This window comes from Phoxinus phoxinus (assembly GCF_949152265.1).
Source record: "Phoxinus phoxinus genome assembly, chromosome: 5".
Taxonomy (NCBI): Eukaryota; Metazoa; Chordata; class Actinopteri; order Cypriniformes; family Leuciscidae; genus Phoxinus; species Phoxinus phoxinus.
Window position 1 is genome coordinate 2,514,857 of NC_136880.1, and position 25,667 is coordinate 2,540,523.

The window sequence follows — 25,667 nt, forward strand, 5'->3', positions numbered from 1 at the left end:
ATTAATAAATTACCATTTGTTTTGAAAAAAAGTTTGTTGTTTATTTACAATACAATGTTCAGTTACCTTCAAAGCCTTCAAGTGTTCACAAGATGTTGTATGAGACTGAACATTTGCACCCTCGTACTGATAATTATAATACACTTATAAAGATAGTAAATAAAGAATTAGTAAAACTAAAAATATGGATGATAATAAATTATCTTTGGATTTAAATAAAACTAAGGTAATGATGTTTGGTAATTATAAAGAAAATGAAGAAATATTAAGTATTGATGGTGTTGCTTTAGAAATAGTATCAAATTAAATTCTTGGGAATAACTCTAGATAGTAAATTAAGCTGGAAACCACACATCAGATACATACAAGGTAAAGTATCTAAAAGTATTTCTATAATTAATAAAGTTAAATGTCTTGGAATATAATGCACTATATATATTGTATTGTTCACTGGTTTTGCCCAATTTAACTTTTCGTATAGAAATTTGGGGCAATAATTACAAAAGTTCACTACATACCGTCTTCTTACTCCAAAAACGAGGATTAGAATTATACACAAGGTGGGATATTGTCACGATGTGACAAAGCATATGGAACTTATTCCCGCCTGAAGCAGTGTTTCCGGTGGGACACTTGTGAGTGAAACCCCATCCCCAGGCCTGTCCGTGCGTCTGTTGTCATGACAACCCCCAACAGATTGGCAGCAGGTGTGGGGAATTTACTCGGAGGGTTTGGAAGAAGCCCGTCAGCATTTGAGAGGATAAAACAAGCAGGAGAGGAAGCGGTCAGGGTGGCCTTTCTCCCCCCATGAGAAGTCGTGTTTATTGGGCGGTTGCTGCTATTGGAGTACTAGTGAATGAAGAGGAGAGTGTTGGCTTGATGAGGGACTTGAGGACAACAGAGGGAGAGTAAAATACCCCGTTCGCATTGGAGGAGAGCTAAGTAACTGAGAACTGAGTCTCGTAATTGCATGCATTTTGACACTGAATGGGATGTGGCTTGGAGTGTTTGGATCACGATCGTAAATATCACTGAGTGGATTGTACTGATTCATTACCGACCTCTTATCTCTCCCTCCATTAAAAATGATGATGTGAACTCTGCCTGTATATGTGAATAAAAGAACATCCCAAAACATCCTCAGCAGTATTGATGATCACGGTCCCCTCGCACAGAGACCCAAGGGTGAGTGCTGGCTTTAAATTGCACTTTGTGAAGGGAGTTTTGCAGTGCCTAGGATTGACGTTTCCCCCACATTATATGTTTGAAGTGGAATTGCCGTGTGTGTGTGAAAGATATATTCCCTTGCCGTGTACTCTCCCTGTGTTACGCTGGTCTACTGTCAATAGTGAGAGTTCTGTGACTTCGATCTGTTCTAACTGTCTGGATGTTGAAGAATTATCATCTGGGATTTTGAATTAACCCCTCTGTTCGCACTAATAGGAGAAGAGATGCCCTGTTGCAATGTTCACTGTCTGTCTCAGTAAAAGCCTCGTACAGCCCGTCGACTTCGAGTCTGCTGTATCCCTGCAACTCGGCTGTATTGTGAGGAGTGTTCGTTCCTTCCAACGCATGTGAACTGTATGCTTTGTCTGAAGCATCTATTCTGTCTGTCTCAGTAGAAACCCCGTGCAGCCTGTTGACTTCGAGTCTGTGGTATCCTCGTAGCCCACCCGTACTGGGAGAAGTGACTGTCCCTGTGTCACGAACGCAAGGTTGGCACGCTCTGTCTGGAATATCCACTCTGTCTGTGTCGGAAGAAGCCTCGTACAGCCCGTCGATTTCGAGTCTGCTGTATCCCTGTAACTCAGCTGTATTGTGAGAAGTGTTCGTTCCTTCCAACGCATGTGAACTGTATGCTTTGTCTGAAGCATCTATTCTGTCTGTCTCAGTGGAAACCCCGTGCAGCCTGTTGACTTCGAGTCTGCTGTATCCCTGCAATTCATCCGCATTGTGAGAAGTGTTCTTTCCTTTCATCGCAAGGAAACTGTATATTTGTCTGCAACATCCACTCTTGTCTGTCTCAGGAGGAGCCCCGTGCGGCCTGTCAACTTCGAGTCTGCTGCATCCTTATAGTCACTTGTGCTGAGAGAAGTGGCTGTCCCTCTGTCACGAACGTGAGGCTGGCGCACTCTGTCCGGAATATCCACCCGGTCGGTGTCAGAAGAAGCCCCGTTCAGCTGTCGACGTTGAGTCCGTTACCACTTTGTAACCCCCTTCACTGGAGAAGTGCCCGCCCCCGCTGCGAGCAAGCGTGGGAACAGTGTGCCGTGTTGTAGCCGCCATTCAGTGTGTCCCCTACCTAGTTACTTACCGGCTGCCGTGTTCCTGCTGAAGGCCCTGATCTGGTGTTGCAAAGAAAGTGGAAGAGCCTGACCACTCCTTACCCAAGGAAGACTCCCCTAGCCATCCCTCCATAAGACCGTGTACCTGTCATATACGTATCCGATTGATATCCATCTGCCCCAAATTCCACGCCTGTGAAAGGAAGAAGTAAGGTAGGAATTACCTACTTACCGGAGGAGACTTACGGGACCGCTCGGTTGCCTACTTGACCATCCACCGGTTCGCCGGTCATCTGCTGCAGGGTCTGCACCAGGGAAGAGGGCGGAAGAGTCCCCAGTCGCTGTACCGTTCACCCTCGATCCCTGCGGGCAACAAGGGAGAAGATTTTAGATTAGGATTTCCAATTTGCTTTTACTTCGAAATAAAACTTGTCAAATTTATTCTCTGTCTTTGACTCTTCCCTCTGACACGCTCCTCGAGGTGGTCCTGGTTCAGGGGTGGGTGCAGTCTACCTTGGCCCACCCAACCTGTGACAATATTTTGATCACACAAATGTAATTTTTTTTTAACTTTTTGATCTAGTTGATTTTTTTTTTTTTCTGCTCAATTCTTGTATAAAGCCCACAAAAATATATGCATATGTATGTATATCGGTGATAAACTGTTGTTTTTTTATTTTTATTTTATTTATTGTTAAAATAAGTATATATTTATATATTCTTTTTTTTTTTTTGTTGCTCAAAATAAACTTCAATCAATAAATCAACGTGTGTTTTGAAAAAAAGTTTGTTTATTTACAATACAATGTTCATGGTTACATCATGGATAAATAGTAATTAACCAAGTCTGCCACGGGACACAACATTATCCTGCCATGTCACATTTCCATGTGGAGACTGAAAAAAAGCCTTCAAGTCATTCCGAACAGCTATGGCAGCTCGGGTGGAACGGGCCCTGGACATCCGTGTTGGTTCTATGGGGACAAAGCTTGTGTCGTCTGCCACCATTCTTCGCCACTCTCCAGGCTACACAGTCACTTCAGAGTCACAGTCTGGAAAATGTGGTGGTACATATCGGCTCTCTGGAGTGTTCACTTCGTCTGTGTAGGTGAGGTAGTTGTGCAGGACAACACGCGCTTTAACGACACTCACAGCTTTGTCTGGATGGAACTCAATTGGTCTTTCCAGAATTCTCCACTGTGCAGCCATGATGCCAAAGGCATTTTCAATCACCCGCCTTCCTCTGGAGTGGCGGTAATTGTATATTTCCTCGTCCCTGTGGCTGCAGCGCAGTCCACAACGCTTTGCAGACCTCCGATACTATGCGGGACACTGTGGTCGCACCCATTTTGTAGCCCAACCTGGTGATCTGTTTGTTTGCACCTAAAGATAAAATCTTCAAACTCACTGCCAGTCTCTGAGCGAGGTCAGTAGGCATACTGTGTGTACTCTGATGCTGTATTAACGGGTTTAAACGATGAACAAGATCGTCAAATCGACCTTTCGACATCGTCCAAGTCCCTCAGCGGTTGAACAACCGTAACAAATTCACCTTTCCTTTCCCTGTCTTTGTGCACTGGTCGTACAGACGACCTTCGCTGACGTCTTCTTTTTATTCTGCGATTAAACATTTGCAATAAAATCATTTGTTGTACAACGTCGATTAGCTCCAGCTGCAACAACACTCTCTCTCTTTCGCTCGCCATTGCTCACCGGCGCACGGAACCAAAACAAATTAGCAAAGAGATTCGTGAAATGCACCGTGCATCCCGTTCTTCGTTCGCCATGTTGGATAACTGACGTAAAGGCTTCATTTACGTTCTAGTTAATCCATATATTGCACAAAAGGTGTGCAAAACTGTGCTCCTTGAATGCACTCTCAGTGGCTTCCATATATGATTAAGTCCCATAGAGAAAATTACCTTACACACACACACACACACACACACACACACACACACACACACACACACACACACACACACACACACAGAGCTGCTTTTCAGAGTCACTTCACAAGCTTTTCCCCGTTTCATCTGAGGAAAACTACTGTCAAATACACACTGAAACTGTCTGATTACATCTTACAAGAAAGTTTGAATTAATTTCAAAAGACACCATATTTGATGATACATTGTATTAAATAATAAAACATAGAATCCAGACAAATATAAATAAAAAACAAACTTTAGCGAAAAATAAAAAAATGTTGGGCCCTAAATTAAAAGGTAGCTTAGGCTACTCTGTGGAGTTTAATTGTGAACAAACAAATTATTGATTAAATGTATAAAAATACAAACCTCAGGATGTCAGTCATTTACAATATCCAGCATCTAAGATAATAGTCCAGAAACAGGGAATATAACAGATGCACTGTTGAAATGTCTAGTTAAGAGGTTTTAAACAGGATTTAGAGATATATGTGGTATAATGTCCCGCTCCAGTGCAGTAGATGTCGGTGTGCAACTGTTCAGCTGTTACAAACCCTCCTGTAAAACACACGAAGAAGAGGAAAACGAAAGCAACAACACCTGTAAACACCTGAACCTGTTGCTCATTGGATTTGATTTCATCTATGATCCAGAAAACATTTCTACAGATATCAATTTAGCACAATGGCTACCAAATATAATAACACTCGCGGCCATTTATGTGTTTAATCCACAATCCATCGAGACCAGCGAGAGATTCTGAGAACGACGCGCGCGGACTGACAACAAGCGGAACTGAGTTTAAAATACTTATAAATTCACTTCTTAGTGGACAAGACTGCAAGTAAGTTTAATACATTCTTCATTACAGTCGTTTATAATTATTAGGAACTGCATATTGTACATTAAGCGTGATTTAAATAAGTTACAGAAGGCTGTTCTTATGCTACTCCGAACAGAAGAAGAATCTTTCAGAAATTACAATCTTTTGAAGTAGAAACACAAAAAGTTTTATTGAGAAAGGGTTATTGAAAACAAATATTTTTCTAAAAAGTTTAATCCCATTTCCTCTTCCGTGTTCGGCTGTTGTTTTTTCGTGATGTGAAATCGAAAGTATTTTTGAAGCAGACATTTACAGTAGACAGACAGATGAAGCCTAACGTCAATGAACAACAATCTGCTGTTATTAAACTGAATATTTCAGTTCATAACAATTATGATTAACAGTTATACAGTATGTCTATTATAATTCTGGTTACTTTTACTCAGTTATTTTAGGATCATAATGAAATCAACCACCATTGTGAACTTGAAGTAATGATTAAATGACAAACGATTCAACAATTAATAAAGATTGGGTAAATATGAGTGTAAAATGATATTATACTGTAATAGAGAATATATCAAATTGGGTTCAGTTTTCCCAGCACAGTGTAAATTTCTGTTCCCCAATGAATTCATATTTAGAGCCAGTTAAACTCATTAAACAATCAGAAAAGATTAAGACCATTCGGTTATTTTACGTGGCAATATATTTGTCTGTAACTCACTTTATTTTATACATTGTTTTTGCTGTTGTTGATGATAACTCTGCATTAGATAAGATGTTGTTCATCTGTGTAAAATGGTGTGATTTGCAGGTGATGCTGAAGGATTGAGTGTTGCAGAAAGCAGTGCTGGTCAGTTTCCAGGGTCAGTTTAGCTGCAGTATGTCAGAGGAAAGAGGAAAGGACTCTCTCTCTCAGATGAGTCTCTCAGAGAAACACAGGTAAGACTGCGTCTGTTTCACACTAGCAGTTTAAACTCCACTGGACTTTGTGTTTCCCTGTCGATAACACAACTTTACGCATTGCTTTATATTTGCAAATGCTTTGCACAACTTCAATTTTTAACTTCTTAAATTACCCTTAAAAAAGCCCTGCTTGCTTTATAGAAAATATCAGAGTTAATAATTTAATAACGTTCTAGACGCTGAATTAATCAAAATAAATGACTTTAGTTTTTAGATCATACAATTATTGATATACATTAGAAAACAACTATGCACTTAATTTAATTCAAGTATGCTAACAAAACTGTGTCGCACAGACATTTCTGCTCTCTATTCTGTCAATGAACAAAAACTTGACATGTTCTCTTAAATTATGGTCAAGTATCTTTTAAATCCTTAACCTATTTGATCTCACTCATGTATATTAAAGAAGTTGTTAAACTAATGTGAGCCAGTATAATAAAATGATGGTTAACTGTAAATTGTGTGAGTGTGTGTATTTCTGTGGAGGATTGGATAAAGACACAGATGTGTTTCAGACACAGTTGATCCTCCTTTACTAAAGTGTGTTCTCTCTCTCGCGCGGTGCGTGTGAGCATAGACATCATATAGATAGACGCCCTATTGACCGCTACTGCCTACTAGCGCGGCCGCCATCTTAAACCGGTCACCCGCTCCACTCAGTGTAATCTGTATGGCAGCTGCAATGAGCTGTCAGCGCATTTAATTGGTAAATGGTAAATGGACTGCATTTATATAGCGCTTTCACAGACCCAATGGCCACCAAAGCGCTTTACATTGCCTCACATTCACCCTTTCACTCACTCATTCATACACCGACGGCGGTGTCAGCCATACAAGGCGCCATCCAGCTCGTCGGGAGCAGCTGGGGTTAGGTGACTTGCTCATTGACACCTCGACACTTGGTCAGGTGGAACCGGGGATTGAACCACCAACCTTCTGGTTTGTAAACAACCTACATGAACGACTGAGCCACTGCCTAATTAATCATACCTCACTGAATACCCAACTGATTTTCACGCAGGGTTTTTTTCTGCAAAGGTCATTCATGTAGCTATGATACAGGACACATGGTTCGGCGTATTTTAATATACATAGTAGGCTTAACAGTCATATATAATATACTGATATAAGATATAAAGTGACCAGACGTCCAAAATCAAAATATGTGATGTAGGATATAAGGTATTTTATAAATCACACACTATAAATATGATAAATAAGCAGAAACAGAGTTGCAGTAAAGTAAGATATTTTAATAAGTTGAAGAAACAATATAATGATTTGTGACACACACACACGCTCGATTTGCGCATCGCCGTCATGTGTGTATTACACAGAGGTAACGTCTAACGTTATTACATTGCTTCCTGATATCACGTGCGCAAACACAAATAACCTATATTTATATATATATATATATATATATATAATATTTATACCACAGGGCCGTTGAATGCTTGTATCTGATAACCGAGAAGCTCTTGTAATTATTAATTTACCCCACCTCTCCATGCCGGGTGAACACTAGCTGGTGCAGTAAACATAACATTAGCTGGCTTCGATTTCAGTACAGTAATATCAAAGATCCTTGCTCCTTCTCAATTATCTGGTAATATTCTATTCACAAAATACAACCAATAGTACGGTAATGTTAAAAATTACTTGTGAAAAGTAATCCCGGGCCCTATTTGCGCTGGTCCGCCGATTAGAACAGGAAATGCTCCAGTGCTCTGGCATCCTTGCTGCTGCAACGCAACAAAACTAGGAGTACGACCGGTATAAGATGGCGGCCGTATTTCTCAGTGCCCAGCTGTTATGTGCTGGAGAAAGCAGGCGAAGGCAAGGATCTATCCGCAGGGTTTTAATGAAATCACACATAGAACAAAACAATAAGGAACACGAGCGACAAAGAAACAAAACCACGAGCAGGACCAAACTAGCAGCAACCATACATGTACAACAACTGACCAGGTAACAAGTGAAACACAAGGGCTATAAATACACAGGCAAACAAGACTAACAAGGGGGCGTGGCTAATCAGAAACACCTGGGAACAATGATCAGACAATTAACAAGACACATGGCAAACAAGGAATCACATGACAGACAACAAGGAACAACCCGCACCGTGACATAGCCCCTCCCCTATGGGCGGCTCCTGACGCCCATAAGGGGAAAAAAAACAAAGACAACTAAAACAAAACATGAAAGTTCAGGTGGGCGGTGAAGCGGAGGCGGACTCGGGGGAGGGATGGAGGGCCAGGCCCGTGGAGCGGAAGAGGGCCTGGAGATTGAGGCTGTACAGGCGACCAGGGCGGAGCAGGACGTGGGCGTGACCACGGCGGGGAAGACCCCTCGGGCGGCCACGGCGGTGAAGACCCCTCGGGCGGCCACGGCGGTGAAGACCCCTCGGGCGGCCACGGCGGTGAAGACCCCTCGGGCGGCCACGGCGGTGAAGACCCCTCGGGCGGCCAGGGCGGAGACGACAGTCCATCTGGCGGCCAGGGCGGAGACGACAGTCCATCTGGCGGCCAGGGCGGAGACGACAGTCCATCTGGCGGCCAGGGCGGAGACGACAGTCCATCTGGCGGCCAGAGCGGAGACGACCACTCGGGTGACCACGGTACAGGAACAGAACCCGGCACAGCGACAGACACCGGCTCAGGAACAGCGACAGACACCGGCTCAGGAACAGCGACAGACACCACCGGCTCAGGAACAGCGACAGACACCACCGGCTCAGGAACAGCGACAGACACCACCGGCTCAGGAACAGCGACAGACACCACCGGCTCAGGAACAGCGACAGCAACAGACACCACCGGCTCAGGAACAGCGACAGCAACAGACACCACCGGCTCAGGAACTGCAACAGACACCACTGGCTCAGGAACAGACACCAGAACAGTAACGGCCACAAGAACAGACACAAACACAGAAACAGGTTCCGGAACAGACGCTGGGTCCGGCTCAGGAACAGACGCTGGCACTGGTTCGGCGGCGGCCATCTTGTGCGCAGACACTGGCTCGGCGGCGGCCATCTTGTGCGCAGACACTGGCTCGGCGGCGGCCATCTTGTGCGCAGACACTGGCTCGGCGGCGGCCATCTTGTGCGCAGACACTGGCTCGGCGGCGGCCATCTTGTGCGCAGACACTGGCTCGGCGGCGGCCATCTTGTGCGCAGACACTGGCTCGGCGGCGGCCATCTTGTGCGCAGACACTGGCTCGGCGGCGGCCATCTTGTGCGCAGACACTGGCTCGGCTGGACTGGCGTGAAGTGCAGGCTCGGCTGGACTGGCGTGAAGTGCAGGCTCGGCTGGACTGGCGTTAAGTGCAGGCTCGGCTGGACTGGCGTGAAGTGCAGGCTCGGCTGGACTGGCGTGATGTGCAGGCTCGGCTGGACTGGCGTGATGTGCAGGCTCGGCTGGACTGGCGTGAAGTGCAGGCTCGGCTGGACTGGCGTGAAGTGCAGGCTCGGCTGGACTGGCGTGAAGGGCAGGCTCGGCTGGACTGGCGTGAAGGGCAGGCTCGGCTGGACTGGCGTGAAGGGCAGGCTCGGCTGGACTGGCGTGAAGGGCAGGCTCGGCTGGACTGGCGTGAAGGGCAGGCTCTAGATAGGCAGACGTGACTTGAACGGCCTCTGGGTGGGCAGACGTGACTTGGAGCATCTCAGGCTGGACGTGAATCATCTCAGGCTCGGCAGGGCTGACGTGGAGCTCAGGCTCGGCAGGGCTGACGTGGAGCTCAGGCTCGGCAGGGCTGACGTGGAGCTCAGGCTCGGCAGGGCTGACGTGGAGCTCAGGCTCGGCAGGGCTGACGTGGAGCTCAGGCTCGGCAGGGCTGACGTGGAGCTCAGGCTCGGCAGGGCTGACGTGGAGCTCAGGCTCGGCAGGGCTGACGTGGAGCTCAGGCTCGGCAGGGCTGACGTGGAGCTCAGGCTCGGCAGGGCTGACGTGGAGCTCAGGCTCGGCAGGGCTGACGTGGAGCTCAGGCTCGGCAGGACTGACAACATCCTTCTCCACCTCCCCTACAGTGAAGGGGGATCCACAAAACTGCAGAACAAAGTCAATATACTGTGCCAGGGTCCAGCTAGGCTCTTCCTCTGGTAAATTGAAGCTAATATCCTGTTCTAGTCCACTCCAGAAACAGTCCTTTAGCATAGCATCATCACCAGGAATGAGGTGACTATAAAAAAGGAACTCTTCCACATAATTTTCAATGCTGCGATCTAATTGATAAATTGAACAAAGTTTGCTCAGTGGGTTCCGGATAGTACCTGCTAGATCCATAGGGGTCAGTTGTTCTGTTATGTGCTGGAGAAAGCAGGCGAAGGCAAGGATCTATCCGCAGGGTTTTAATGAAATCACACATAGAACAAAACAATAAGGAACACGAGCGACAAAGAAACAAAACCACGAGCAGGACCAAACTAGCAGCAACCATACATGTACAACAACTGACCAGGTAACAAGTGAAACACAAGGGCTATAAATACACAGGCAAACAAGACTAACAAGGGGGCGTGGCTAATCAGAAACACCTGGGAACAATGATCAGACAATTAACAAGACACATGGCAAACAAGGAATCACATGACAGACAACAAGGAACAACCCGCACCGTGACACCAGCGGCCAATAGGGCATCTAGTCTCTATATAATATCTATGCGTGTGAGAGTTCCCACGAGGGGAGGGCGATCGTGTGCTTGTTTCAAACTTTTCTAAACTTTTGTTAATTTTTCCTAATCAGAGTTAATTTTGTAGTGATAAGAGTATTTTTGAGGATCAGATTGAGAGCGGGATGGCGTCCCTTACGCCACCTGTCTCACTCCGCCATGGAGTCAGGTGTGTGACGGCGAATGGGGTGAATGTGGAGGAAGTGTTACTTGCAGTTGGACAGGAGATCGGCTATCAAAACATTTCATCTGCTTCGCGAATGAACAAAGCGGTGGTTGTGTTTGTAAAAGAAGAGAACCTAGTGAATCGTCTTATAAGCAGCGGAATAGTGGTAAGTGGAGACTTTATTACTGTTTTGCCGCTGGTTGCTCCAACTATTAAAGTGACCGTTTCAAACGTGCCGCCTTTCATCCAGCGTACATGGTTTACGCAAATACCGGAAGCATGAAAGGTTTTGAGTGCGGAGATGTTGGCCATAAGCGTTTAGCATGCCCACATAAAGTTCGAGCTGCTGAAGAAGCTGCTAGACACACTGATGAAGTTGAGCCTGTGAATGATCCTGAAAATGTGTCTGTAGATGTGGAAGAGAATGAGCCTCAGGGAACTGAGGAAGTTGTAGAGGAAGATGGGACCCAGGGAGCTGAGAAAGCTGTTGAATTAAATGAAGAAAATGAGAACCAAATTGAGGAAAGCGAGATTGTGAATAATGAAATCACAGGAACGGTTGTAAACAATGTAAGGAGTGAAGATACGGGAAATGTTGCAGGTAGTGGAGAAAATGATGTTGGAAGTGAGAACATTGGTGATGCAGAAATGAGAGATGAAGATGCACTTTCTGAGTTTTCAGACATTGGGTCACAAGTGATAGAAGACATACTCTTTAGAGGAAATTAATGAATTTCTTGATACAACATTTGGTAAAGTTGTAGAGGTAGAAGATTTTTTTCCAGATGTGGATACATTTGTAATATCAGTGTTGTTGCTGCAAAAAACAGTGAGTTATGAAGTTTTGGATAAAAATAAAAGATTCAGGCTGAAAAAGATGGTAACGAAATTGAGGAGAAGAAAAGTTACACAAAAATAGATATGAATAAATCACAAGTGGTGTTCTTTACTCTGTGCTTTTTCTTTTCAGTTTCTGTCTACTTCTTATTTCTCTATATGGATGTGTGGAGAGTGGGATCATTAAAGGGCACCTATTATGACATTTAAAATGTTCCTAATGTTGTTTAGGGAGTCCCCAACAACAGTTTTACATGCATGCAATGACAAAAAACACTTTTGTTTTCGTATAATATGCATTTATTTTTACCTGATTTGCTCACCGACTCCCAAATGATTCGTTTAACGACTCGTTTTTCAAACCCCTCCTTTGCGCGACGCTAATCTGCGTTGATTGGTCAGATGACCAGCAGTGTTTACATAGATAATACTTATTGTTTAACACGGAGTACAATGATGCTTTTATCAATTAAATTGTGCTATAATAATTATTATAGTCCACTGCTTTGTAGTTTGTAGTAAAAAACTAAAAATAAGATAAAGAATGTAATGTTATGTTAGCACGCATAGCCCAGAGTTCATATTGTAAAAGCACAATCAGTCTTTGTTTGCGTTAGCCCGATGCATAAACATAACGTTTTTACAAAAAAAAAAAAAAAAAAATGCAGTTACGTTACTACGAGGTATTACTCTATTCTTTAAGACAACTCCGAAACCAACGACAAACACTTCACATATCTCAATACAATTGCCATTGAAGACCTAGAAGCTAAACGGTGCTTACACAACAAACAAAATAATTATTAAGCATGCTACATAAAACATAAAAGCAACAATTATTAATAACACTTACAGGTTGTGATACGGAGGAGGAAGCTGATGCAAATACATGAACCTTCCTTCAATATCATTCGGCTCGCGAATCCAAGTTTGATTGCATTTAAGTTGGTAAAGCAATCGTCTTCAAAATGGCGCGAACAAAGCACAAGGCTCGGACTATACCTCTGTGGTATAGTTGTATATATGAATTGTAGCCACTTAGTCTTCAAATGCTCCTCCTTGGGCAGATCGCACTTCAGAACGCAGCTTGTGTGTGTGTGTGTGTGCGCGCGGCGCGCGCGCGCGTGTGTGTGTGTAGCGTCTTGTCGCCGTGATGTTTTCAAGTTTGCCTTGGAGCGCAATAAGTGGGCGTATCGTATTCAAATAACTTGACAAGTTGACGTCATCTAGTAAGAGAAAAAGCTTCGGTCTTCTAACGATTCATAAAAATGACTCAGAGTCGACTCTCACTTTTGAAAGACAATAACTTTATATACGGTGCACTTTCATATTTCAAACTTTGCAGGATGTTTTTGTTCACTTAGATCTATGTTACACACTACATGAAAGGTAAATTTCAAAATTCCATAATAGGTGCCCTTTAAATATTAATGGCGGCAGGGACAGGAATAAATTAGCACAGATTTCAGAGTTTTTAAGAATTGAAAGGTTAATGTTTGTTTTTTACAAGAAACACACACAGAAACAGATAATGAAGTTGAATGGGGGCTATAGTGGAAAGGAAAGTTTGCCTTGAGCCATGGGACAAGAAATAGTGCTGGGGTAGCTATTTTATTTTCTGAAAGTGTGAATATTGTAAAGGTAGAAGAAATTGTAAAAGGAAGATTACTATTAACCCTCTGGGGTCTGAGGGGTTTTTGGGGCCCTTGAGATGTTTTGACATGCCCTGACATTTGTGCTCATCTCAGCTACTTACAACATACCTTTGGTCAACTCATAATGATGCTGTATTCAGCACAAACTCTGCTACAATAATATGTGAGCAAAATGGAAGTTACATGTTTGCATTTTATAGAAAAAAAAATATGATGCGTGGTTAGTACGTTTTGGGAAAAAAATTGTCACTGCAATGAGCTCATATAACTCATACTGAATAGTTTGGCACAAGACTTTTGAGTTACCATTCTTGTAGGCTAGAATGTTTACTACAAAATGGTGTGAAAATCATTCTGATCACTCTTTCACAAAACAACAATATAACGATTTAAACTTTGTAAGTCAGTTTTTGTGTCAGTACGGCTGTATGCGTAGGGGTGTTGATGGCCATGAATATGAATGAGGGGAGACAATAGACACTCCCCCAATGGCTAATGCCCCCATCAAGGTGCTGTGAGGCAGAGAGGAGAATCTGAGGATGAGAGGAGATTCAAAGGTTTTGTTTTTCAATCTGTTTTTATTGTAATTCCTCTATGTGGAGGAACTAAATGTTGTGCCTCACAAGACCACAGTGCTACCGTACATATATAAACATAGTACCAGTCAAACGTTTGGACACATTACCATTTTTTACCCCCTGGGGTCTGAGGCGTTTTTGGGGCCCTTGAGAGGTTTTGACATGCCCTGACATTTGTGCTTATTTCAGCTACTTACAACATACCTTTGGTCAACTCATAATTCTGCTGTATTGCAGCACAAACTCTGCTACAATAATATGTGAGCAAAATGGAAGTTACATGTTTGCATTTTATAGAAAAAAAATATTATGCGTGGTTAGTAAGTTTTGGGAAAAAATTTGTCACTGCAATGAGCTCATATAACTCATACTGAATAGTTTGGCACAATACTTTTGAGTTACAATTCTTGTAGGCTAGAATGTTTACTACAAAATGATGTGAAAATCATTCTGATCACTCTTTCACAAAACAACAATATAATGATTTAAACTTTGCAAGTCAGTTTTTGTGCCAGTACTGCTTTATGCGTAGGGGTGTTGATGGCCATGAATATGAATGAGGGGAGACAATAGACACTCCCCCAATGGCTAATGCCCCATCACGGTGCTGTGAGGCAGAGAGGAGAATCTGAGAATGAGAGGACATTCAAAGGTTTTGTTTTTTAATCTGTTTTTATTGTAATTCCTCTATGTGGAGGAACTAAATGTTGTGCCTCACAAGACCACAGTGCTACCGTACATATATAAACATATAGTACCAGTCAAACGTTTGGACACATTACCATTTTTAATATTTTTGGAAGATGGCTGCATTTATTTGATAAAAAATACAGAAACAACAGTAATATTGTGAAATATTATTACAATTTAAAATAATGATTTTCTATTTTAATATACTTTAAAATATAATTAATTTCTTTGATCAAAGCTGAATTTTCAGCATCCTTACTCCAGTCTTCAGTGTCACATGATCCTTCAGAAATTATTCTATCATGATTTGATAATCAGGTATTATCAATGTTGGAAACCGTTGTGCTGCTTAATATTTTTTTATAACCTGTGATATTTTTTTTCAGGATTCACTGATTAAAAAGAAAAGCATTTATTCAAAATAGAAATCTTTCCTAACAATATAACTTAACACATCCTTTAAAAAAAGAAAGAAAGGTAGTGTATACTGTTACAAACAGACTCATGGGCGAATGTGAGTAAACAGAGGTCACTTGCGGTCCAGTTTCCCGGGCAGGAATCACGCAGTCTGTGCAACCATGTCAACATCAGTCTTGGTTTTCCATGACAGGACTTGGACCTGTTGCTTGTTTGCCATGGCTCTCTTCGGGACCGGTGCTTGGACATGTTCATTGTCACATCTGTTGATAACACAATCAAAGAAACTGTATTATTATCGCTATCAATCACTATGGCCATGGATTAAGAAAAAGACAACCGATTTTGTAATTTCACACAAGAATAGGTAGGCCCTACTTGTATATTATGACGAGTATATTATGTATATTGTAAACACAATTACATTTCATCAGTAAAATATTACGTCTGTGCACTTACCATCATTCTCGATTGAGAACTGAACGACACCTGCGTGTCCCTCTGCGGTGCTGCAGAAGGAGAGCGTGATGCAAACACATTCCTAAAAAAATAAAAACAACTGTGTTAGCATATACATTATCCAAAGATGGGTGATTAATGGGTATGGACGCACAATGCATGTAGTCTATATATCTGTTGATGGGCCATAGGACGGAGAAATATCTATTTATGGGCCATAGATCGCGTCACCGCGAGCTGTTGATGGCCATATAGACCGCACGCATTTACAGCATTTCAAACATTTACACCTGCATTCACAATCATCTGTGGCAATATTTTAGCGTGTGTCATAGGCTAACCAAAACCGAACATTTATATATAAAAATATAATGTCTAGTATTTAGACAGTATCACATTTTACCGGAGGCTGAAATATATTTGCACGAAATCATATTTACACCTAAGCAGATATTCGCAAAAGTCAGTATTTTTAGCATGATAATCAGTGTCATAAGCTAATCAAAACGGATTGAAATATAATACAAATATGTTTAGAGAGTAATATCACATTGAAACACGACCATATACGAATGTTAGGGATATTGTAAGACAATCTTTCCTGTAAGATGTCAAAAGCTAACCAAAACTAAGCAAAATATAGTCTGAAAATTCACATGAGTTCTATATAATCAGAAAAGAATTATATAAACACTAAACAACTTACTCGAACTTGTATCCTCTGTGGGATCAATTCGCTCTTGAAAATGCAGCCGTTCTCCGTCTGAGATGCAAACGTTTCACTGAGGAAAAAGTGAATTCTTCCTCGCTGTCAATAATCATCTGGAGGACGACTTTACCGGAGAAGCGTGCCATCCTCAAAACGCGATGAACTATCCGTGAATCTGACGAGAAACTGCGTGTTTCATGGCATTGATCGGAGGGCGTGTGCGATGCGTATAGATCACCTCAACTATTAGCATGTGAATAGCGCCGGGGGGCGTGGCGGCATCAGCTCATTAAAAATAATGAAGAGAGAACGAAAAACTGCACCTCTCCTTGGTTTCAAACGGATTATATAAACTAAGAATATGTGTTTTTTAATATAAATTACTTCATTTAAAAGAAGAGAATTCTAGCTTCATAAAGACAAATGTCTCGTTCCTGAGTGACAAGTATTCGCTGAGTTACAGTTCATTTTCGGACGCGTTTCAGAATGGACTTCCCTGACAGAGAGAAGGCAGAACTCGCATCATGTTTATTTTTCTTTATTTGGCGAAAGACACAACACTTTGTTTTTATTGTGAGTATACACAAAAAAAATAGAAACTTAACTGGATCGAATGATGTAAAACACTTAAATGTAAGATCAAAACCAACAAAGTATTTTGAATCTCTTTTGCACTGATAAGAAAAAAAGCGACCAAATCACGCCGGCGTGATTGCCGACCCCAGGGGGTTAATATTTTTGATAGAAGGCTGCATTTATTTGATAAAAAATACAGAAACAACAGTAATATTGTGAAATATTATTACAATTTAAAATAATGATGTTCTATTTTAATATACTTTTAAAATATAATTTATTTCTTTGATCAAAGCTGAATTTTCAGCATCCTTACTCCAGTCTTCAGTGTCACATGATCCTTCAGAAATCATTCTAATATCATGAAATGATAATCAGGTATTATCAATGTTGGAAACCGTTGTGCTGCTTAATATTTTTTTTATAACCTGTGATATTTTTTTCAGGATTCACTGATTAAAAAGAACAGCATTTATTCAAAATAGAAATATTTCCTAACAATATAAGTCATTACTATCACTTTACACATCCTTTCAAAAAAAGAAAGAAAGGTAGTGTAGCCTATACTGTTACAAAAGATTTTAAAATAAATGCTGTTCTTTAATATTTTTTTATTCATCAAAGAATCCTGAAAAAACCATCACAGGTTATAAAAAATACTAAGCAACAACTGTTTCCAACACTGATTTAAAAAAAAATCTTCATACGAGAATGATTTCTGAAGGATCATGTGACACTGAAGACTGCAGTAATGATGAATCACATAAATGAATACCATTTTAAAATATAGAGTTAGGCTATTTTAAATTGTAATACTATTTCACAATATCGCTGTTTTTTTTTCTGTATTTTCTTATAAAATAAACGCAGAGTTGATGAGCATAAGAGACTTCTTCTAAAAACATAAAACATGTTTGCAAACTTTTGACGGATACCTATATAAATTTCTACATATACCAATATAACCTATATAGACATAACATATATATATATATATAACTGTATAAGCTGCTATATAACCTGATTTGCCGCCAGTAGTTCCTGATGGAGCTGACCTTCACCATGGCCATGTAAAACAGCAGCCCAATATAGCGGTTCATATTACTGATGCTGACATCTGTCCATTTATATTTGCAGCCCTTTGCAGTTGCCTTGGTAGCCTGAGCATTGGTGTTGTGGCACAGAGTTGACACAGCACTTTCTGAAAAAAATAGTTTGAAAAGGCTCATGGGCAAATGTGAGTCAACAGAGCTCAGTTGCAGTCCAGTTTCCCGTGCGGGCAGGAATCGCGCAGTCTGTGCAGCCATGTCAACATCAGTCTTGGTTTTCCATGACAGGGTGGACTTGGACCTGTTGCTTGTTTGCCTTGGCTCTCTTCGGGACCGGTGCTTGGACATGTTCATTGTCACATCTGTTGATAACACAATCAAAGAAACTGTATTATTATCATTATCAATAACTAATGGCCATGGATTTAAAAAAAAGACAACAGTTTTTGTCATTTCACACAAGAATAGGTAGGCCTGTATATTATGACGATGTAAACACAATTACATTTCATCAGTAAAATATTACGTCTGTGCACTTACTCTGTATGATTCGCACTGAGAACTGAACGACACCTGCGTGCCCCTCTGCGGTGCTGGAGAAGGAGAGCGTGATGCAGACACGTTCCTAAAATACATTATCCAAAGATGGGTGATTAATGGGTATGGACAAACAATGCATGTATGTTGATGGGCCATAGGACGGAGAAATATATATTTATGGGCCATAGACCGCGGCACCGCGAGTGTTGATGGCCATATAGACCGCACGCATTTAGAGCATTTCAAACATTTACACCTGTATTCACAGTCATCTGTGCATTAGGCAATATTTTAGCAAGATAAGTGTCATAGGCTAACCAAAACCGAACATTTATATATAAAAATATAATGTGATACTGTCTAGTATTTAGACAGCATCACATTTTACCGGAGGCTGAAATATATTTGCACTAAATATATACACCTAAGCAGATATTCGCAAATAAGCTACATTATGCATAAGAAAGTATTTTTAGCATGATAATCAGTGTCATAAGCTAATCAAAACGGAGTGAAATATATATACAAATATGTTTAGAGAGCAATATCACATTGAAACAGTTTACACGACCATATACACGAATGTTAGGGATATTGTAAGGCAATCTTTCCTCTAAGATGTCAAAAGCTAACCAAAACTAAGCAAAATATAGTCTGAAAATTCATACGAGTTCTATATAATCAGAAAAAGAATTATATAACACTAAACAACTTACTCGAACTTGTATCTTCGACGGGATCAATTCGCTCTTGAAAATGCAGCCGTTCGTCGTCTGTTTTGCAATCGTCTTTCTCTGAGGAAAAGGTGAATTCTTCCTCGCTGTCTAGAATCATCTGAAGGGTGTCTTTACCGGAGAAGCGTGCCATCCTCAAAACGCGATGAACTATTCGTGAATCTGACGAAGAAACTGCGTGTTTTCATGGCATTGATCGGAGGGCGTATGCGAGGCATATAGATCACCTCAACTATTAGCATGTGAATAGCGCCGGGGGGCGTGGCGGCATCAGCTCATTAAAAATAATGAAGAGAGAACGAAACAACTGTGCCTCTCCTTGGTTTCAAACGGATTACATAAACTGAGAATATTTGTTTTTTATATAAATTACTTCATTTAAAAGAAGAGAATTCTAGCTTCATAAAGACAAATGTCTCGTTCCTGAGTGACAAGTATTCGCTGAGTCACAGTTCTTTTTCGGACGCGTTTCAGAATGGACTTCCCTGACAGAGAGAAGGCAGAACTCGCATCATGTTTATTTTTCTTTATTTGGCGAAAGACACAACACTTTGTTTTTATTGTGAGTATACACAAAAAAATAGAAACTTAACTGGATCGAATGATGTAAAGCACTTAAATGTAAGATCAAAACCAACAGAGTATTTTGAATCTCTTTTGCACTGATAATAAAAAAAGCGAGCAGATCACGCCGGCGTGATTGCCGACCCCAGGGGGTTAACACAAATTTAATATAAAGGAATAGAATCTGTATTTGTTAATGTTTATGCACCTAGTAATGGTCCAGAGAGGCTGATATTTTTTATGGAATTAAAGGATTAGTTCACTTCTAAAATGAAAATTCTGTCATCATTTACTCACCCTTAAAGGAACACTTCACCTCTGGAAAGATGAATGTGTATTTAAAATGGGTCATTTATGTAGAAGAAATGTGAAATTATTTTTGAATTTGGAGCCTTCTAGACTGAGAAAAGCCAGAAAATGTATTTTTGGCTTATGGGGATGAAAGACAACAACTCCCAGAATGCACTTGCTTCGCTGCCCTAGGAGGCCACGCCTACCGGTAAGAGATCACAGTAAACAACAAGGCTATGCTACTAGTGAGTCTCCGTGAGTCTGCCCGGTATTTTGATGTCGCCCAAAATGTCCAGGATTCGGCTTTTGCGTTCTACAGTCGCCATTCATCATGTTTACTGTGGCGAGCAGGAACGAGACTGACGGCCGCGGAGAACGATGCGAGCCCGGTGGCGTGATTACTGATGAGTGGCGCCGGCGCCTGTGAGACGCACCGGTCTCGTATCTCTCACGGAGGAGCGGGAATTTTCCTAGCAATGTTAAAACGCACATCAAACGATCACTTGTTTAGCGTTCATGTAAACACTACATTCAGATTCACCGATCGGGATGAATTCCGTTAGATTGAAACAAAAGGTGTGCATGTAAACTATGAATGCGACTGCAGAAAGCAAAAGCCGAATCCCGGACAATTTGGACCATCTCGACGGCCGGACATGTCCGGGAAAAAGAGGATGGTCACCGCTACTACTCAGCTTTCTCCACAGAATAAGAAACTGTTAGCTTAGCTTAAAGAATGGCTGACACTATATGTACATTCTGTGAGTGAGATCCCTCTATGGGCGGGTTGAAAACATGCGGAACAGCGCCTTCTACTGGATAAATGATGAGCTAGTGTTTGTAGTCTTACCCTTATTCAAAGAAATTTGACTTCCTGCTTTTTATGACGCAAAATGACGATTTTTGCGTCATAAAAAGCAGGAAGTGGAACACTTAAATCCTTATTTCTCCCATCTCAGAGGAAAATAAGGGAATAAACCATGACCATTCGAAAATGTGACTGGGTTTCTAAAGATACAAAGTCTAATGCAAATGGGTGAAGTGTTCCTTTAAGTTGTTTCAAACCTGTATGAATTTCTTTCCTCTGCTGAACACAAAGGAAGATATTTAGAAGAATGTCAGTAACCAGACAGTTTCTGGTTCCCATTGACTTCCATAGTATATTTTTTTACAGAATTTTCATTTTAAAAGTGAACTAATCCTTTAAGAAAGGTGATCGAAAAATATGATGATAATGTTTGTCTAATACTTGGTGGTGATTGGAATTGTACAACAGACTTTGTTGTGGCTAGAAATGGAGAAGAGCCTCATAATAAGTCAAGTGATGCATTAAAAAAAGTTATCAATGAATTCCAGTTAACAGATGTATGAAGAATTAGAAATGAAGGAGTAAGGCAGTATACATGGCTAAGAGTGGTTGATAATAGAATTAGTGGAGCGAGATTGGATAGGTTTTATTTAAAAAAGACATGGAACAATAAGGTGATGAACTCTTTTATTAGACCTAATGGTTTTTCAGACCATCATTTGGTCATATTAGATGTTAATTTGAAGAAGACACACATATCTAATTATTACTGGATTTTTAACATTAAGTTATTACAGGATGTTACGTGTCAGAACGTAAATGTGTTAACAAGAACAGTGAGTGTGTGCAGGTTTGTGTTTGTGCTCTTTTCTTCTATCTCTCTCCCTGTCGCTTTACGCTCATTTGAGTGTAACAGGTGCAGCTGCTTAGATGGGCGGGGCTGATGGACTCAACGCGTGAATATAAGCTGTCTGGAAGGCTCGTTCATCGAGTTCCCCCTCCTGCTTCATGCTGTTGTAAAACGTGTGTTTTGTGAACGAGTTTTGCGCAACACAGTGGTGTTGAAAGCCGGTTGGTTGTCGTGTGCTTCTTTGATAGAATAACCCGCCTGTGAACGGCGTGCTGACTGTTAGCGGTATAGGCCGGTAAATGTGACGTCCTGCATTCATTATTAATACTATTGAGGGGGTCAGAAGCCCTATTTTCTTTTAACCTTGTTTTCTCCTGTTTACTGGCTAGCAGGGAGGTAAGAATTGTATACTTTTGTTTATTTCTAAAATCCAGGCAAGATTAACCAAAATTTAGTTAGAAGACTCGTTTTGTTTGTTGTTTTTGCGGCTGACTGAACCCTCTCCTTTTTGAGTATACTTTACCTTTCAAACCGAATTAATTCTTACCCCTACATGTAACAATAAACATTGACTTTTTTGGGGGTTACCATGTTTCGTTGTGTGTTTAATGGAGCAGGAGATGGAACTCCGGGCGGCACCTTTTAATAGGTTTCCGCTCTATACTGTATGTTAGTGCGTGTGGCACGTAACACAGGATGTTTCTTTTTGTGAAAAATGTAAATTGTTCTGGGATATTTGGAAATTGAAGAAAAAAACCTAAGCCAATGGTGGGATGTGGGCAAGGCAAATATAAAAATGTTTTGTCAAAACTATGCTTTCCACTCATCTACGATATTGAAAGCAACAGTGAAAGCTTTACAAAGTGACATTGAGTTAATGGAAAGACAAGTTGTAAATAATAATGAAGCTGTACAGTGTAATGGGTTAAATAAGAAAAGACAAGAGCTGAGCTTTCTCCTACATGAGCAAGCAAAAGAAGCATTAATAAGATCAAGACACTGTTCCATAAAAGAAATGGATGCTCCAAGTACTTTCTTTTTTAACCTTGAAAGAAAACATGTCCAACAAAAGATGATGTGCCATCTTCGTTGTCCAGACGGATCAGTTACATCAGATCCTACAGAAATGAGGAGACTGGCAGGAGACTTTTATGAACAATTGAACTGAGATTAGAGCTGAGAGTTGTGACATTGACTGTACTGAAGACTTGCTTAAAGAGTTACCTCAACTTGGAGAAAAACAAAAGAAAGCGTTGGACAATGTAATCACCTTTCAAGAATTCACAGAGGCAATGCGGCAAATATCTAAAGGTAGATCGCCTGGAATTGATGGATTACCGGTGGAATTTTATCAACAATTCTGGGACCTAATAGGACCAGATTTATATGAAGTCATTTTAGAATGCATAAAAAATAATTCACTTCCAATAAGCTGTCATCGAGCAGTTTTGTCATTGCTTCCAAAAAAAGGAGACCTTGGACTGCTCAAAAACTGGAGACCGGTATCTCTGTTGTGGCTGGACTATAAAATTGTTTCGAAGTGTTTAGCAAATAGACTCAAGCACTGTCTAGACTTGTTGATCAAAAATGATCAAACATATTGCATTCCTAAGAGATCTATTATAGATAGTCTTTTCTTAGTGAGAGATATAATTGAATTCAATAAAAATATTAAGAATGATATAGGAGTGTTGCCATTGGATCAAGAAAAAGCGTTTGATCGCGTTGATCATGAATATCTTTTTAAAGTGTTAAAGAGTTATGGATTTGGTGATGTTTTTATTTCATATATTAAGTTGTTGTGCACTGTCTCCTCTCCACCAGTAAGCTGGTGTGTGGTGGGCGTTCTGGCGCAATATGGCTGCCGTCGCATCATCCAAGTGGATGCTGCACATTGGTGGTGGTTGAGGAGATTCCCCCCTTCTATGTAAAGCGCTTTGAGTGTCCAGAAAGGCGCTATATAAATGTAATGTATGTTGTATTCTAATGTTTATGTGATGGTGAAAGTAGGGGGTGGTTTTCCAATACCAGGGACAAGAGGCATATGGCAAGGTTGTCCAATTTCTGGACAACTATATAGCCTAATTATTGAAACTTTATGATGTAGGTTGAGGAGGAATTTAAATGGAACTTTGATCCCTCATGTTAATGGTCATTTTAAGGTGGTTTTATCAGCCTATGCAGATGACATTACAGTTTTTATTACAGAAAAAGAAAATATTGAAATTTTAACAAAAACGATTGAATTGTATGAAAAAACCCCAGGAGGGTTGCAATGGAGAAAAGATGGACTAAAGATATTGGGAGTGTTTTTAGGAAATTAACAATTTCAAAAGAAAAACTGGGAGGGTTTGATAGAAAAGGTGTCTGCCCGATTGTCGAAGTGGCGATAGCTATTACCACAATTGTCATATCGAGGAAGAGTTTTGGTAGTAAACAATCTGGCTGCTTCTATTCTGTGGCATAGGACTGTTGTCATGGAGCCACCAGAGGAGTTGATCTCCAATATACAAAGGACAATAGTGAACTTTTTCTGGGATGGACAGCATTGGTTGCGTGCGGCAGTATTATACCTACCAGTGCAAGAAGGTGGCCAAGGACTGGTGGATGTGAGAAACAGAATTCGTGCTTTCAGGATACAAGCTGCACAGAGATTTCTATATGATGAAGATGTGCTTTGGGGAAAAACGGCAAGTGCGATCATGAGGAGAGTTGGTGGCTTTGGACTGGATAAGCAACTATTTTTAATGATGCAGGAAGAGATGAACTTGTCTGAGCTCACTGCTTTTTATAGAGCTATGTTGCAAACATGGAAAACTGTTATGAAAACAGAACGGAATATGGACAATCTTGAACTTTGAGCACCGGAGGAGCCACTTTTTTTAATCCATTGATTCAAACCAGATTGCTGTCTTCTGTGACTGTACGACAATGTTTATTAAGGAATGGAATTGTAAAGCTGGATCATTTATTGAATGGCGAAGGATGGAAATCGATTGACGAACTTCAAGAAGCAACAGGCTTGAGATCTTCACGGCTGGTGTCAAAACTAAAAGAAGAAATTTACAACACATTACCAAGTGGATACAGAACATTTATTGCACAGAGACATGAGAATATCCAGGACATGGGGAATAATGTGCAATTTCCAGACCTGGTAATTTCTCCAGCAATAAAGGAGGATGAATAAGAAGTGGTGGACGCCATTTTATCCTTTAAGAATCCTAAGTTTTATTCCTTTAAAAGCACGTCAAAGAAAGAACTGTACAACATTACAGTAAAAACAAGCCATCAAGACTCTTTGAGAAAACAAAAAGCTTCAAAGTGGCCAGATTTGTTGAGGCCAGACTTCCTGATAAGAGACAGGTGGAGAGCCCTATATAAACCTCCGGTAGAGAAGCGTTTGGGGGATCTGCCATGGAGGATTATATACGGGGCGATAGCAACAGACGGACATGTGGCGCACCTGAATGCAGCGGTAAAGGGGGAATGCCGATTCTGTGGGGAAAAATAGGATTTAGAGCAGGAAAATAGGACAGAAAAAACAGGAACTGATCCAAACCTCAATCCAACAGTCATTTTCACTCCTTATATTAGGAAGAGCCCGTGATGGATTGAAATTACCAGGGCCATAACTGTTTACTTGTGTAAGAACATGGTCCCTTTTCAAACGGTAGAGAGACGCGGCTTTAAAGCCATGATCAGAGCTATTGATCCACGATATGAGGTGCCAAGCCGCAAATACTTCACAGAAACAGAGATGCCAAAAGTGTATGCCGAGCTCCGCGAAAATGTTGAAAAAGAGCTGTGTGACTTGAAATACTTTGCTACTACAACGGACCTGTGGTCGAGCCGTACCATGGAGCCTTTCCTCAGTCTGACCGTTCACTATATAACGGATGATTGGAATCTTGGCAGCCGGTGTTTGCAGACGTCGTACTTCCCCGCTGAACATACGGCCGAGGAGATCGCACAAGGACTCAAGGAAGCGCTTGAGTCATGGGGTTTTAAAGAAGAAAGCCAAGTTTGCATTACTACTGATAACGGAACGAACGT

At 41.2% G+C, this 25,667-nt stretch overlaps 2 protein-coding genes across 2 annotated transcripts in view; one reads left to right on the plus strand and one right to left on the minus strand.

Moving 5' to 3' along the window:
- The first annotated feature begins 4,783 nt into the window (after positions 1-4,783).
- The window catches only part of LOC306998035 (NACHT, LRR and PYD domains-containing protein 12-like), a 69,669-nt gene continuing 48,785 nt past the window's right edge, over positions 4,784-25,667 (plus strand). Inside the window, exons 1-2 of the mRNA XM_079611767.1 lie at positions 4,784-5,060; positions 5,857-5,984. Of these exons, the coding sequence (XP_079467893.1) occupies positions 5,926-5,984 (59 nt within the window). The 5' untranslated portion in view covers positions 4,784-5,060; positions 5,857-5,925. The remainder of the gene's footprint in view (positions 5,061-5,856; positions 5,985-25,667) is intronic.
- Positions 7,861-10,475, minus strand: LOC306998053 (uncharacterized protein). Its single transcript, XM_079611803.1, has 2 exons — positions 10,288-10,475; positions 7,861-8,877 (listed from the first exon to the last, which is right to left on the minus strand). The coding sequence occupies exons 1-2, from the start codon at positions 10,298-10,300 to the stop codon at positions 8,204-8,206; spliced, it is 687 nt and encodes a 228-aa protein (XP_079467929.1). The 5' UTR covers positions 10,301-10,475; the 3' UTR covers positions 7,861-8,203.